General features: G+C 40.1%; 1 protein-coding gene across 1 annotated transcript in view; it reads left to right on the top strand.

The window, feature by feature from the left end:
- Positions 1-12,770, top strand: part of SPTLC2 (serine palmitoyltransferase long chain base subunit 2) — a 78,036-nt gene extending 65,266 nt beyond the window's left edge. Inside the window, exons 11-12 of the mRNA XM_063160208.1 lie at positions 1,530-1,659; positions 6,717-12,770. Coding sequence (XP_063016278.1) covers positions 1,530-1,659; positions 6,717-6,836 — 250 coding nt within the window. The 3' untranslated portion in view covers positions 6,837-12,770. The remainder of the gene's footprint in view (positions 1-1,529; positions 1,660-6,716) is intronic.
- The last annotated feature ends 928 nt before the right edge of the window (positions 12,771-13,698 follow it).

Raw genomic sequence — 13,698 nt, forward strand, 5'->3', positions numbered from 1 at the left:
TAATCACTCAGGCATTGGTATTGTAAATACTGAAACAACTGTAGCACTTAGGTTTATAAATTCTTGCAGATTTGTGGGGTGCTGTGTGAATAATTAAGGCTAAAATTCTTCAAGGAGGATACATGAAGTATATATTGAAAAATTTTTCAAAATAAACAAGAACCTGATTTCAAGGACAGCTTAGCTTTGATCGCTACATTTTGGGGTCTGTATAATGCAGTGCTCCATCAACACTTTCAAATTTGGAAAACATAATTCCATTTTATGCTACACTCAACATCTCTGGTACTTGACTAGCTCAGGCTTCAGTCTGGCAATTTTTATCAAGCTAGATACCCTTGTTCTCCACCCTTCTCAGTGCAACAGAGTTTTAAAAGGCCTGTTACCTTTATTGGTGCTGCAGACTACATGTCCTGCACACAGAGGCAGCTGTTTCCACTGCCCAGCTTCTCTACCAGTCAATAAAATCTTTTCCTTGGAAGTGTTCATGGAAATATTTATTAGCTGAGTAGTTGGGCCAGTATCTTAGTTAAAATGAGCAAGAACAGAGAACTCTGATGGGAGTTGGCCCTTAGGATCTGCATTGGATTTACTTGATCTTTTCTTTGTCCCTTGTAGCCTGTTTTTAAAATAGTTTGAGAGTAATATATGGATACAGAATGAAGTGTATCAGGATGCACCTATTTATAAGGAAAACAGTTGTGGCAGAAAATATAAAGACCTAGTAAAAGAATGTTATTTTATATGTTCTTATAAACCTCTTAAGTTCATTTTTACTTCTCACAACAAGGTCTGTTAAAAAGGATTAACCATTTCCTGTGGCCTGTAGAAACACCCCCAACTGTACTGCCATTACAGATCCGATCAAAATCTTTGTCCCTCTCATTGTATGAGTCACAGACACTACTGTCTTTAGTCTCCTTGAGAATTTGTTTTGTTGAAGATAGTGAGTGACAGTTGCATGATATTTTTCCACCTTCCTTAAAAATATTAGGTATCATATTAGATTATCTCAATTTACTGTGGTGATTCACTGGTTCCCGTGATACTTATAAAGTGGTGCATTCTGTGATGCAGTAATGTACTTTATTAAAATTAAATTCATGAAAACAAAATATCTTGAAATTGCAGAAACATCCGCTTTGGGGTATTGCAGCATGAGGGGTTTCTTGTATAGTCAAACTTCTGAGCCAAAATCACTCTTTCCTTTTGGAAAGATTTCCAAGCTTAGGTTACAAATCCATTTAGAAACAGCCTGCTAAAAGACCAGTCTCTGCCACATATAATCTTTCATCTTTGTTAGAACTTAATACACTGAAACCTTTTGAGAAGGACCACCTTGGGATTGAATTTAAAAAAGGCTTTTGTGAGCAGGCCTTTCTGCCTCTAAAAAGAAAGCACTGGAAGCTCCAAGGCGTGGTGTGACAGCCTTGCTGCAGCAGAGGCCTGTGTGGGTTCCCATAGCGAGCCCTTCAGCTCCTGCTTTGCCAGCCCTGGAATGACTGTGACTGTCTCCTTCCCCCTGGCAGCGCGTTTGGCCGTGAGATGCTGAAGCGGAACATCGGTGTTGTGGTTGTGGGCTTCCCTGCCACCCCCATCATCGAGTCCAGAGCCAGGTTCTGTTTGTCTGCAGCTCATACCAAAGAGATGCTTGATACAGTAAGTGTCTCATCTTGTCTTCCTTCTGCTCGTGCCTGCTAATAAACAGATACAACAATTGTCTGGGTTTTGTGCACTGGTTACATGTTTGGTACACAGCACGGTTGAACCTAACCTTCAAAGCCCTTTGCAATACAGCTGGCAATGACTCCATCTCTTTCCTTGCTTTAGCAGTGTGGAATGCCTGTTTAGAGTAAATCTCAGGACTTTTCTTGTCCTATTTTAAAAGGAGACAGTCTCATTCCTATAAGACAATGCTTTTTACCCTCTTTAAAGGCTTGCATTGAACTGGTTAATACCTTGCATTGAACTAGTTAAAAGGAAACATTTTGCATCTTCTGACTCTAGATGTTAATGGTAAGGAAAAAAAATAAAAAGGCCTGAGAATCTCCAAAAGATTTATATTCCTCTCAAAAGGAAGCACATGATTGCTAGTGAGAATTTTTATTCCTGTTCTTGTTTAAGGCTTCAGAGCACTGTATCTTAAATGACCCTGCCCTAGTGAGTCTGTACCACGTGCAGTGCCTTACTTACCCTTACTGGCACTTGCAGGGGGAATGGAGGTCCCCTCGAAGGAGGCCTGCATCGCAGCTGGGAGATGCTGCCTTCAAAAAGTAAGGATGGTGGTTACTCTCTGACTAGCAGAGTTGAACGAGGATTATATGAATATGTCTCACTGTTCTAAGTATGTCTTGCTGTGGTAGCTATATTCAATTTTGAGTCTTCTGAATAATCTTTTTTCATGGACATATGTACATAGGCTGTCTTAGGCACTGCCAAAGTTCTGCATTGCACTTTTTCCCCCACTTTTAGGGTCTGTGACTCAGAATATAAAATAGGTTGAGTCATGAATTTGGACTTCATGAGAGTAGACTCTATCCTGTTCAGAGACCTACTTGAAAGAATCCCATAGGACACAGTCTCAAAGAGCAGAGGTGTCCAGGACAGTTAATTGATTTTTCCTCCTCACTCCTTCCCTGAAGAATGATCTATCCTGATTCAAAGGAGAGGAAATGTGGTGGGAAGCCTGCATGGATGAAGAAACCAACAAAAATATATCATGAAAGTGTGTAAGAGATGCAGGCACAGACAGGTGACCAGGGATGGGGTCAAGAAAACCAAAGCTCACCTGGAAGTCAGTCTGTCAAAGGACATAAAATGCAGCAGGCAGAGCTTTTATGGGGCATTAGTAGCAAGAGAAAGAGCAGAGAAAATGTGGAGGACTGCTGCTGAATGGCACAGGAAAAGCGGGGTAAGGCAAGGGTACTCTGTGCCTTTGTTGTCTCAGTCTCCTGGTGAGACTTAGGAATCCTGAGACCATGAGATTAGTGGAAAAGTATGGAGCAGTAAAGACTTACCTTTGGTGTGAAGGAGGCTCCAATAAGGGAACATTTAAACAAAATCAACATGCACCAGTCCATGGGACCTGATGAGCTACATCCACAAGTGTTGAGGGAGTTGGCTGTCACTGCAAAGCCACTCTTGATTATCATCCTTGGAGAAATAGTTCATGGTGGCTGGGGGAGGCTCCTGAGTGAGAACTGAAAGACAGCCAATGTCCCCTTCTTCTTGAAGAAGGGCAAAAAAGTGTAAGGAACTGCAGGTTGAAAAGCCTTGCCTGTATCTTGAGAAGATTGTGGAGAAAAAAATCTTGAAACTATTTTTGAACATTTTGTGGACAAGGTGAGTGGGAGTAGTCACAGAGTTAGGAAGGGGAAATCATGCCCCATGTCCAAATATGATCAGGTGGTAACACTTCAATATGTGAACAGCAAATAGAATATCTAACAGATATGTACTAATGTCTTATTAAAAAAAAAAGACTCCGCCTTTTCACACTTGATTGCTACAGAACTTACATACAAATGAACAGCTTAAAATTACAAGCTTTTTAAATTTAATTTCTGTTAAAAAAATAGTAAGGTAGTGTGTGGTGTGAGCAGTTTTGTAATGTATGTGTAGTGTCATTGAGTAGTATCACCCTGCCGTGTATCTGCAGTGCTGTACTTGCTGCTCCTGAGCTGTTTCTGCTTGTGAGAGATTCTCTAACACTCCAACAACAGACTGCTTAAGGAATTCCTTCCCAGCTACTTGTCCTGCTATTCTTCCCTTAAATATCTCAATTTAGTTGTTTCTGTTCCAAATAAAGGTTTGGAACCAGTACTTTCCGAGAAAACCCTCTCCTTTGCTTCCTTTTGCCCTGTATAAAATAAATAGTATCAGATTTGGCTCACAGTGTGGTAATAGACCTGAGTTTTTTGACACAAATGAGGGAGCAGTAACTTCTGGGACAGGTGGGCATGGAGTGGGGATGAATGGATAAGAGATGGGAGGAAGGAAAATAAAGGAAACTGAAGTCTCTGAAATAATATTGCTGCAAATTGACATACTCTTTCTAAATAATATTGCATAATTGGCATACTCTTTCCAAAACTGAAACTGTACAAACTTGATGTGCAGGCACTACCTGAGCAGTTGTGCAATTTTACAGTTGGTTAGGTTCTTGGTCTTCCCTTTTAGTGACTAGCTGGGGCCTTTGCCATAATAAGCTGCTTTTGTAGGATCTGTATAAATACCACATTTGTGCTCTTCCAAAATCTATCTGTGACTTTTATTACTCTGCTTTAAAAACCTCTTTTCCTGTCAATTCCTTCTGCATTTTCCAAAAAATGTTTCAAATTTTGTACACTTAACATAAGATTCATTGCTAGAGTACCTCTGTAAGTGTTAAATGTACTAAATTGAGGAAATGCTAGCTCAATATATTAAAGCTTGTCTGCTAAGAAAATTAATCCAGAACAAAATGAGGTGTGAATTTTGAAGTGAATGAAGAAATCCTGATTTAGCTCAGTATGTGGAGGCTTTTTTCCAAGTTAGCGTAACCCCCTTTATGGTTCAAAATAGCTGCACGCTCAAAAGCCAGGACATTGGCAAGAAGAGTTAATAAGGAGCAAGTCTTTGTGTCAGTGACTTTGTGCAGTGTTTTCTTGTGATGCAGTGAAAAGGGATTGATTTCAGGCAGCTAATCATTAAGGCAGACCTCAAGTCTAATCCCTCTTGCTAACTGTGGCAGCAATATCCAGGAGGAGGAAGAACTAAAATGAATGGACTTGGGGAGAGCTGGCAGACAGCTTCTTCAAGTCACCAACAGAGGAGACAACTTGGTATCCCATCTGTGTATTCATGGATGCTAACTAGGCCTCTTGTGGTATTTTTTTAAACAAAACTTAACCAGGTTTGAAGCATAGGGAAGAGAGACTTCTCTTGCAAATAATAATATTTGTAATGCTTCCTTGTTCTTATTAAATACACCCACACAATGAGGAACAGTACTTAGTTAAAATTTTAACTGTTTTATGTAAATAAAACTTCCTTGCCTAAAAATATTTGGCTTAGGATCAGAGTGGAGTCCCTCATAACCTGCATCGCTGTGGGCTGTGCTTTCTTTTCAGTGATGAAAAAAATATTACACTCTCCTAAAGTCAGAGTACACCAATGCCATTTCCTTTGTAGTCTTTGCTAGTCACATGGTCCTTTTTGTTTTAAATTAATAAAATCCTAAATCTGCATTCAAGAATAACAGTTAACATACTCTTTCAACAGAAATTCAGCTTTAAATTGCTTCCATATGGGATCTTTACTTAAGGCTCTGGCAGACTGTGCCCACACTTTGTTTTGTTTTGTTTTGTTTTTACTGAGGTCCAACTTCTGGGTTTGTCGTTCCCCCAGATTTTAGAGTGCAGAGGTTTTTGCTGCCAGATATAACAAGCATGAAGGGCCATTGTTTAAAGAAACAAAAACTTGAACTATCCATCTAGGGAGAAAAAACATGTAGAGCTATTAACCCCCATCTTCCAACTGTCCTCAAGAGACAAGCATTTGATGCAGATTGGAGCATCAGTGTTGAATTAGTGACATTCTGAAGCAATGCTGAATGTACCTATCGCAATAAATTTACAATTCAAGGCAGCAAAGAATGCCAACCTTTGAATTAAAAAAAAAATCATATTGGACTTGAAAGTGATCTTCCGAATTAATTTTTGTCACTTGCCTATATAAAATAACTAGCATCACATGCTATCACAGATTTGTCTGCAGCAACTGATTTATTTTGTAGTTTGCTCTAGGAGTGTTCTGTAGAGAAATGAAGTTTAGGATTTGGCTTTTAACAGACCCTATGTGTGTGTGGACAGATGTCTTATCAGAGATTGCAACATAATGAAAGTATGATTAACTGAGTTGGGACTTCCCTCATTTCTTACGCAATCAGATGTTTGATCTCTGGTAAACTTCATAATATTTGAGTTCAGGTCAAAATGGTGAAAGGCTGTGCTAATTCAGTAGAATGTTCTGCGCCATCAGTTGCTTGAATGCAGGATTTGTGGCAACCTCAGTGGGACTTGCTTTCCAAGGAGAAAATGCTTAGGGTCCTGCCCAGAATAACTTTTTATTTTTATTTCCTTGGATTGTCTGGCAAAAATCTGCTGTGCCATGTTGTTTATGACACACAGCTTTCATCTGTAGTTGTATGTGGACAATGCAAATTAACCAAATGTAGATATAACAAATGCATCTATAGAACTTGTTAGCTCACTATTATAGTTTGTCTTTGCTGTTTTGCAATTTAAAAAATACAGATCAGCTTTGGTTTCAAATTGAATGATACACAAGGAGGAGTCAAACCTCAAACAAAATGTACATTTTTTTTCTATTTTAGCTTCATTACCTCCAGGAAGGGAAGAACATTATTCTGTTTTTCTATCTACGAGTAGTCATGGAGTTTGCTGGATATTATAATCCTGTTCTGGAGCTGGACTAGTCAGGTGGATACACAGGCACTCTCAGTTAAGTGACCCAGTGCTGTTCATGTGGTCTCAAAATTTCCGAATTCTAAAATGAAAAAAAAAATCCTATGCACTTCTGAAGGTACCAGCTTCTAGCAGAGTAACATCTCAAGTAAAATGGCTGTCAGAGTAGTCTGCAGGCATGCATAAAGGAACATGTGTGGATAACTTGCATCTGTCTCCTCTGCTGATCTACTGTGATCTCTTTGTCAGGCTTTAAAAGAAATCAACGAAGTTGGGGACCTTTTGCAACTGAAATATTCCCGTCGCCGTTTGGTACCGCTCCTGGACCGGCCGTTTGACGAGACCACATATGAAGAAACAGAAGACTGAGCTCCCTCCATGTGCCTCAGAGGGAGGGACACACCCCAGGGGACACTCCGTGGCACACAGGCCACAGCATCTGTGAACAACACACTTATGACTGCTTAGTATAAGAGACGTTTCCTCACAATACTGAAGTGGCCACATCAGCTCTAAATGGCATTTTGTAAATAGGGAGAGGAGAAAAAAATTCTTTGATTTCTATGTCTTCAGGGTCTGGCCCTAGAGGTGCTTGGCTTTATTTTTTTCTTGTTGCTTTTTTTTTATTTATTTGTCTCAATGAGTTCACAGCAACCTAAGTTGGCTGTGGCTGATTAGTTCAGACGTTGTATGCACCATTAGCCTCCCAAATGCTGGCTGAGATGTTGTGAGCATGTGTGACGCTGGCATGGCAGCATTTTCAGTGTCACTGCTAGGTGTCTGATCTTCCCAATTAGGAATGAGCTGACCTGTCTGTTTCTGGAGACTTCCCAGAGAAACTGTTGATTGCTAACTTTGACATATTTAACAAGATGGATAATCAACCAAAGTTGTTTTTTTTTTCATTTGCAGTTACTTATGTTTAAAACTTGAATTTAGCCTTTTTAAAATAAATGTGTTGTTGACATGTCGCTGACAGGACCATTGTTCCCAAACATTATTTAGTTTTGTAAGCCACAGGCAGAAGGACTTCTGGAACTGTAGCCTCTTTTCCTTCCCAGTATGGATACCAGATTGTATCCTGGTTTTGACACTAATTGTCCTTTTGATAGAGGGTAAGTGATGGAGAGGGGTTTGTTTTGGTTTGTTTTTAATACTTCTGTTTAAAAAAAAGAAAAAATATGGGTTTTATATGTTGCTTTCTCATCTTCAGGTTAGTTTCTCTTGCTTTGGAATTATCATAAAGTCACGAACAAGTCCCTAAGCCCTAGAAGGGAGCCTTTGGGGTTAAACAAACTAGAGCAAGTCTCATGGTTAGTCTTAAGACGAAGCCCCCTCGATAAGCAGGCCTATACAAGGGGTGATGAGTAGGAGAACCATCTATTTCATGCAGATTGTGAAAGACTGCTGGCCTTTGCTGTGCTAGCTCTCTGTTTCTTGTCATCTGTGAGGTATTCTTCACTGGCCCTGTTATGCATATGGATAGCTTGAATCTTGGAGTCATACATTACATTTTGGCTGGCCAGCAAAGTCCCCATTGGCAGCTGCTGCATATCTGTAGGTCTTCCCTGAAGAGAGAGAATGTCCTCACAATTGCATTTAGTTTGATATCTTTATTCTTTCATACTTCTGTTACTTTCTGATCAACACTGCTCAAATGAGTGTTCTCTAAGCCAGTTGCTGTTTGGAGTCTTTATTTGCAAGTTTCATACTGTCCCTCTGTTTCAAATAGATGCCTTTGCTCTAACACACCTTAGAACTGGTCTGCTACTTAGTCTTTACATCTCGAATTCTTTCAGTGAACAGAATGGATCAACAAAAAGGTACCAAAAGTTTTAAATTAGTCAATTGCAGTATAGTTTGTATTTTATATTTAGACATACGTGATTTCTGCAAATATAGTAAAATGTTAACATTGTGTCAGTTGGGTTGGGCCAGCTCTTCAGTTTGGGTTGGCAAAATACTTTTTGCAGGTTACTAGGGTTTTAGAAACAGACTGATCATCATAATACTGAAGCAGAGAGCAACTCAAAGCTCTTTGTGTGGTGCTGAAAAAAAAAATTCTTTTGAAGTTCTTTAATGTTCACTCTGCAGCTAACAGGGAGAGAGTGTTTTGGCCACTAGAACCAAGCAGTTCTGCAAATACTTGTGATGAGTTAAAGCAGAATTGGTTTCTATTTTATAGACTATCTAACTTCATGCATTTATAGATCTTGTTACATTTTAATGTAATGGAACTTCAAAACACTGGTTCATTTTTTTACCATTGAATTTAAGAAATTTATTTATATGAGAAGAACTGAAATTGACTGTTTGAAAATAGGTCCAGTTAACTGTTTCTTAGTCCATTAATGTTGGTTGGCTCTTCTTCTGGAGCTGAGTGCAGAATCTGAGAAGTCTGTATGTGCAGCTTGGATAGCTATGAAATAGTCTCATGTGTTCAGGCAGAGTTAATAAACAGCAGTTAGCTGAGCTTATTTTCTCACCCATGTTCTGCCCAGGACTAGCTCTAACATTCCAGCAGATTACCTGCTTTCTGACTTCAAGAAGCTTTACAGATTTTTTTTTTCTCTGGATTGTACTAGGGAACAAGAGGAGCTTAGTTAGTACAGGAAGCCCTGACATGAGCCCTGGTCCTATTAACTTGATCATGAAATAGTTTAAGAGCAGACAAACTGATCAATTTAAAGGCCTGGATCAGTAGGTAGCTGGTTTTAAACATTCACAAATGCAGAGTGTGTTTGTCTGCTGCGTAGCCGACTCAGTTTAGAAACTGGGATGTATTAATTTAGAAGTGGGTTATCATAGATTCTACAAGTGTTGAATCTCAACCTTGTCTCTGTGAATCAGTTTTAGAGCAGCTTTTCTTTGGAAGGGAGAAAAGTATCTGGAAAAATCTTCACAATATAGATAAATCCTGTGTAATACTTCTGAAATAGTGTTCAAAAATTACTAGTGTCCATTTGGTTTCTAGTTGCGCTTGTTGAAGAAATTATGTTCAAGCTTCTGCCTTTTAGTATCTGTCTGCTGTGTCACGCTGTCTGCATATAACTTTGAATTTTTTGTTGCAAAGGCACTTCAGAAATAATTCTGGCAGTTAGCATTTGCAAAGTACTTGGTTACATTTCAGCCTTGCCATATCCTTTTTGGAAAGCAAACCCCCCCACACCTCTCTGAGGCCTTTTGTTCAAGAGAAGCTGTTTTGCCAAAGTTTGGTAAAAACTATGAAACCTCTTGAAACTGCTTCTGAAAAAGTAGGAGTTAAGCCCAAGATTTCACACTTTTAATTCAGTAATTCACTGAGCTTGAAAGCCAAGAAACCTTTTTGCATCTACTGAAAAAGCTCCAGTAAGGGTTTGTGTTAGGCAAACCTACAGCATGTATGCTGTCACAGTATGTGTAGGATGGATTGCTGCTTTGATATTTATGTACTGACCAGAAATCTGTCTCCTTTTTCTCCTGGCAGTAGAAATGAATGAAAGAACCAATCTTGAGAGATCACAAAGGAAGAAAAGCTGCTTAAGAAATAAAACTTCAGTCCCTGCCAACTTTTCAGAGACATTCTAATTGAAAATGACTCCTGGTATTTCTTAAGAGATGCAAAATTGAAAAGAAAATGAAGGCTGCTTTTGAACAAAGGATTTTGCTCAGTACTGTATATTGGCTAAACTTACTCATAAATATACAATAGTTCCTTCCCAGTACCTCTCTGAAGAACTAAGCAAGCAAGTTTTTGCCTCTCTTGAGCAGAGTGAAGAGTTTAGAACCATTACTGTTTTTAAGGCTAATGGCCATATTCTTTCACTCGTAAGAAAATTGAGAAGCTCCTATTACCGAGCATCAGCAAAGAGTGGGAGATCTGCTTCTTGTTAGAAACTGGCTTTCCCAAGTAGATCTTTGTCTTAAGGAACCTGATTCATAGTTTTCCTTTAGTTCCTTGGCAGAGAAGAAACCATTTTTTTGTGTCTCAGAATATTCAGGGCCTTCACTTTTGTTTTTTACATGACACAAATTTTTGTATAGTACATATATGGTTTATTTAACTCTCTAGTTGCTCTATCTTTTCCCTTCTAAGTAGCATCCTTAATGAACAGTTCTGGTTCTTGAGTTATGGGTGTAGCAGTATGCTTCTGCTTTAGGCAAAGACTCAGGAGCGAGTTGACCAAACATCTGAAGGGATTGCATTACCCATCCTCCTCTTGCTGTTTCCTCTAAGAGTGCAGATGTGATACTCGCTATCGGAGCTGCACCTTCACTAAGAGTAGGCAAGGGAAATGTGCCCATAAAATCAGCAATTCTGTGCTGTGTGGATGAAGGACTGATACTGCACAGATGGAGAAAAGGGATAGCCAATCATTGCTTATTTTCAGCTGTACAGGGATCTTTCATGTGTACTTGAACAAGTGTCCCTAAATCAGGAGTGCAGTTTTCAGTGCCTGAATGGACACTTCTCTAAAACTTTTCCATACCAAGTAAGTACTTCTTCTCCTTCTGTGCAAATTTTGATTCGTTTTCCTCTGAAAAGCATTGACCTACAGCTGTTTGCTTGTTCAGAAGCCGTGTTATCCATTCAGGGAGGTCATAGGAGAGGTTGGAAGAAAGCATGAACATGACTCTTCATTTCATCTAAGAGAACACCTTGCAGCACTGGATCTGGAGCACTATGCATGAGCCCCCTTGCTGCATCACAGAGAAGGAAACTTGTGGAAATGTATCCCAATATCCAATGCTCAGTCAGAATGTATGCAGTTTAAATATATTATTTTTACACTTTATATTCAGCCTATGAAAGTGTCAAGCATGCTGGGATCTGTGTGAATGGCACCTTCTGCATGGAGATTTGAGGCACCTGCAGTCTGTTCTATTTTAGCACTAGTGAAGTGCAGAGCTGTTCAGGAGTGCTTAGTATGACCCCCTGGCAGGTGCATTGGTGGCTTTGGTGCTGGACCTGACACCCAGGTGGCACTGGACCACTGTCTGGGAAAAGCGAGTCATTTGACCTGCATAACCTGAACATGGTTTTAAAAGAAGAAAAAAATCTCCAATGCCATTCTGATGGCTTTGTATTCCTGTAAACATTCCCAGCCTTGCAGTTGTTCACCTGTTCAAGGATTCAGACGTAATATTAGAGCACAAACATCAAGTGTTTGTGTGAAGTATTGTGCTTTACCTTTCACTGAAAAAAGAAGCATTTGTTGCAGACATTGGAGCTGTTGTGCTTTTATCCCCAAATGGGGCTGGGTGAAGCAGATGATGACTGTGGTGTGTGTTAAAGGCCTTAAACTGTGATTCTTGGTATGAAGAATTGAAATTAAGCCTGACCTTGAAGAGTGCAGTGGATTTTACCCCACGGAAGAATACTCGGTGCTCTTAGTTAAGCAGTGTGTACTGCTGTTTTCTCGGGAGGGAGGGGTTCAAAACTCAGTTTGTGTGTGATCCTGGCTAGCAGCTGTTTAAGGGGATGTCTGTACATGGGAGCCAAAGCAGTGCAGTTCTCTGCACTGATGTTCCTGTGCAGCTTACATAGTTCTGTGTGCTCCCATCAGGAACTTGTTCCTGGGCTGCTCAAAGTGGGAGACTTACTGAGACAGTCAGGGACTTCAGAACCAGTGGCAGCTAGCAAATTCATTTCCTCAGCAGTAGGTGAACAGGTCTCAAGTGAATATTCCAAGGCTTGGTGCCATTCCAGAAATACCCCCAGTGAGGTGAAACATGCACCAAGCCATCTGACCTTTGTAAACATTCTTTTTTATTTTTTTTGCCAAAGCTCATCCTATTCAGGCAGTATTTCTGCTACCCCCTAATGGTTTATTAAGCTTAATGCATCTCTAGCCTCTGAATATTAACCTCAGACCCACTTGAGAGAGAACTGAGGAATGCTGGAGCCTGAGGCTTTAGGCAAGCAGCCCCAAAGCCAATGGTGGCCCACATTTTCACAAGCCCTGGGCAGAATTACCAAGTCACAGCACTTCATCTTAAATTGCACTGTATTCTTATGCCTCTGTGTTGCTATAATGTACATATATATTGGATTTTTTTGTAGATAAGACATTTTAGATAAAATTTTTAAATGGGCCCCCCCCCCAAAAATATTTTATGCCAGATGTCTAATTTTTTTTACACTTGTGATTAACATGAATATGGATGCTTTGTGGGCAGGGAAAAAGATAAATGGATGGTACATTGGCTTTAAAAAGGTAACAATGCATGTTTAAAAAAAAACACTGGAGAAAAAAATGCTTGGGGAAAAAATCATTCAAATATATTCTATGTTCTGCATAATAAAGACTTTTAAAAACACTATATCATGATTTTGGCACTTTTTTCCTTAATGAGGCTTTTCCCTATTAAAGAGACTGAACTCTCTCTTCTTTCCCAGTCCTTTTCCCACCCACCACCAAAATAAAAACCTCAAAAAAATTCAACACATGAGTTTTATACTGGAATGACTGGGTAACACCATTGCCTGTTAAGGACTCAGATCGTTGTTCCCCTCTAGCCTTGTACTCTAGAGCCAGGAAACCTTGCATGAGAGATGGGTGCTTAGCTGGTTTTTGGCAGTCTCTGGTCCATCGTACGGCAGGAGCTTTGATGTGCAGTCTAGAAAAGCCGCTTCTGTTGTGGAAAGACGCCTGCAGTCGTAGCTGCTGTTCCCGATGTGCAGCACTCCCACGATGAGTGCCTGCTCTAGCTCGGTGCTGGCCCCAAAAAGCTGCTGTGCTTGAAAGCTAGGCTGCTACCCTTGGGTGCTGTTAAGAGTGTCAGGCTGCTCTCAGCTGCTGTGCTGCTAATGAGATGTTTCAAAGGGCTTCTTGATCCATCTCGCATGGGATTCTTGACCTCACATCTGTCTTGCAGTTTGTGTCTTGTTTTAAACATTTCCTTCCATTCGTCTCAGCCCTGAATCTGCATAAACCAGATGTCAGTATTTGAAAAGGAGGTGCAGGTCCTGATTTTAGCTGTGGGTACACAAATGGGCCCAGGTGATTTGCAGCTTTGTGCTTAGACTGCTGTAGAAATGTTGGGTTTTCCCTTCTAGGTCTCCCTTTCTGGGACCGTGCCAACACTGGCACTTCTCCTCAGTAGGCTGCAAAACCTCCTTTCAGTGTGATTCCCTAATAATTTTTTCGTAGTCCTTTCCCTAATTTCCTTCATAGGCTTATGAACGCTTGTGGAAATGCTGGAAAAGACACTTTTTACACCCCAAATAAACAGCCACTCCATGTTTCCA

This window comes from Melospiza melodia, chromosome 6 (genome assembly GCF_035770615.1).
Source record: "Melospiza melodia melodia isolate bMelMel2 chromosome 6, bMelMel2.pri, whole genome shotgun sequence".
In the NCBI taxonomy this organism is placed as follows: Eukaryota; Metazoa; Chordata; class Aves; order Passeriformes; family Passerellidae; genus Melospiza; species Melospiza melodia.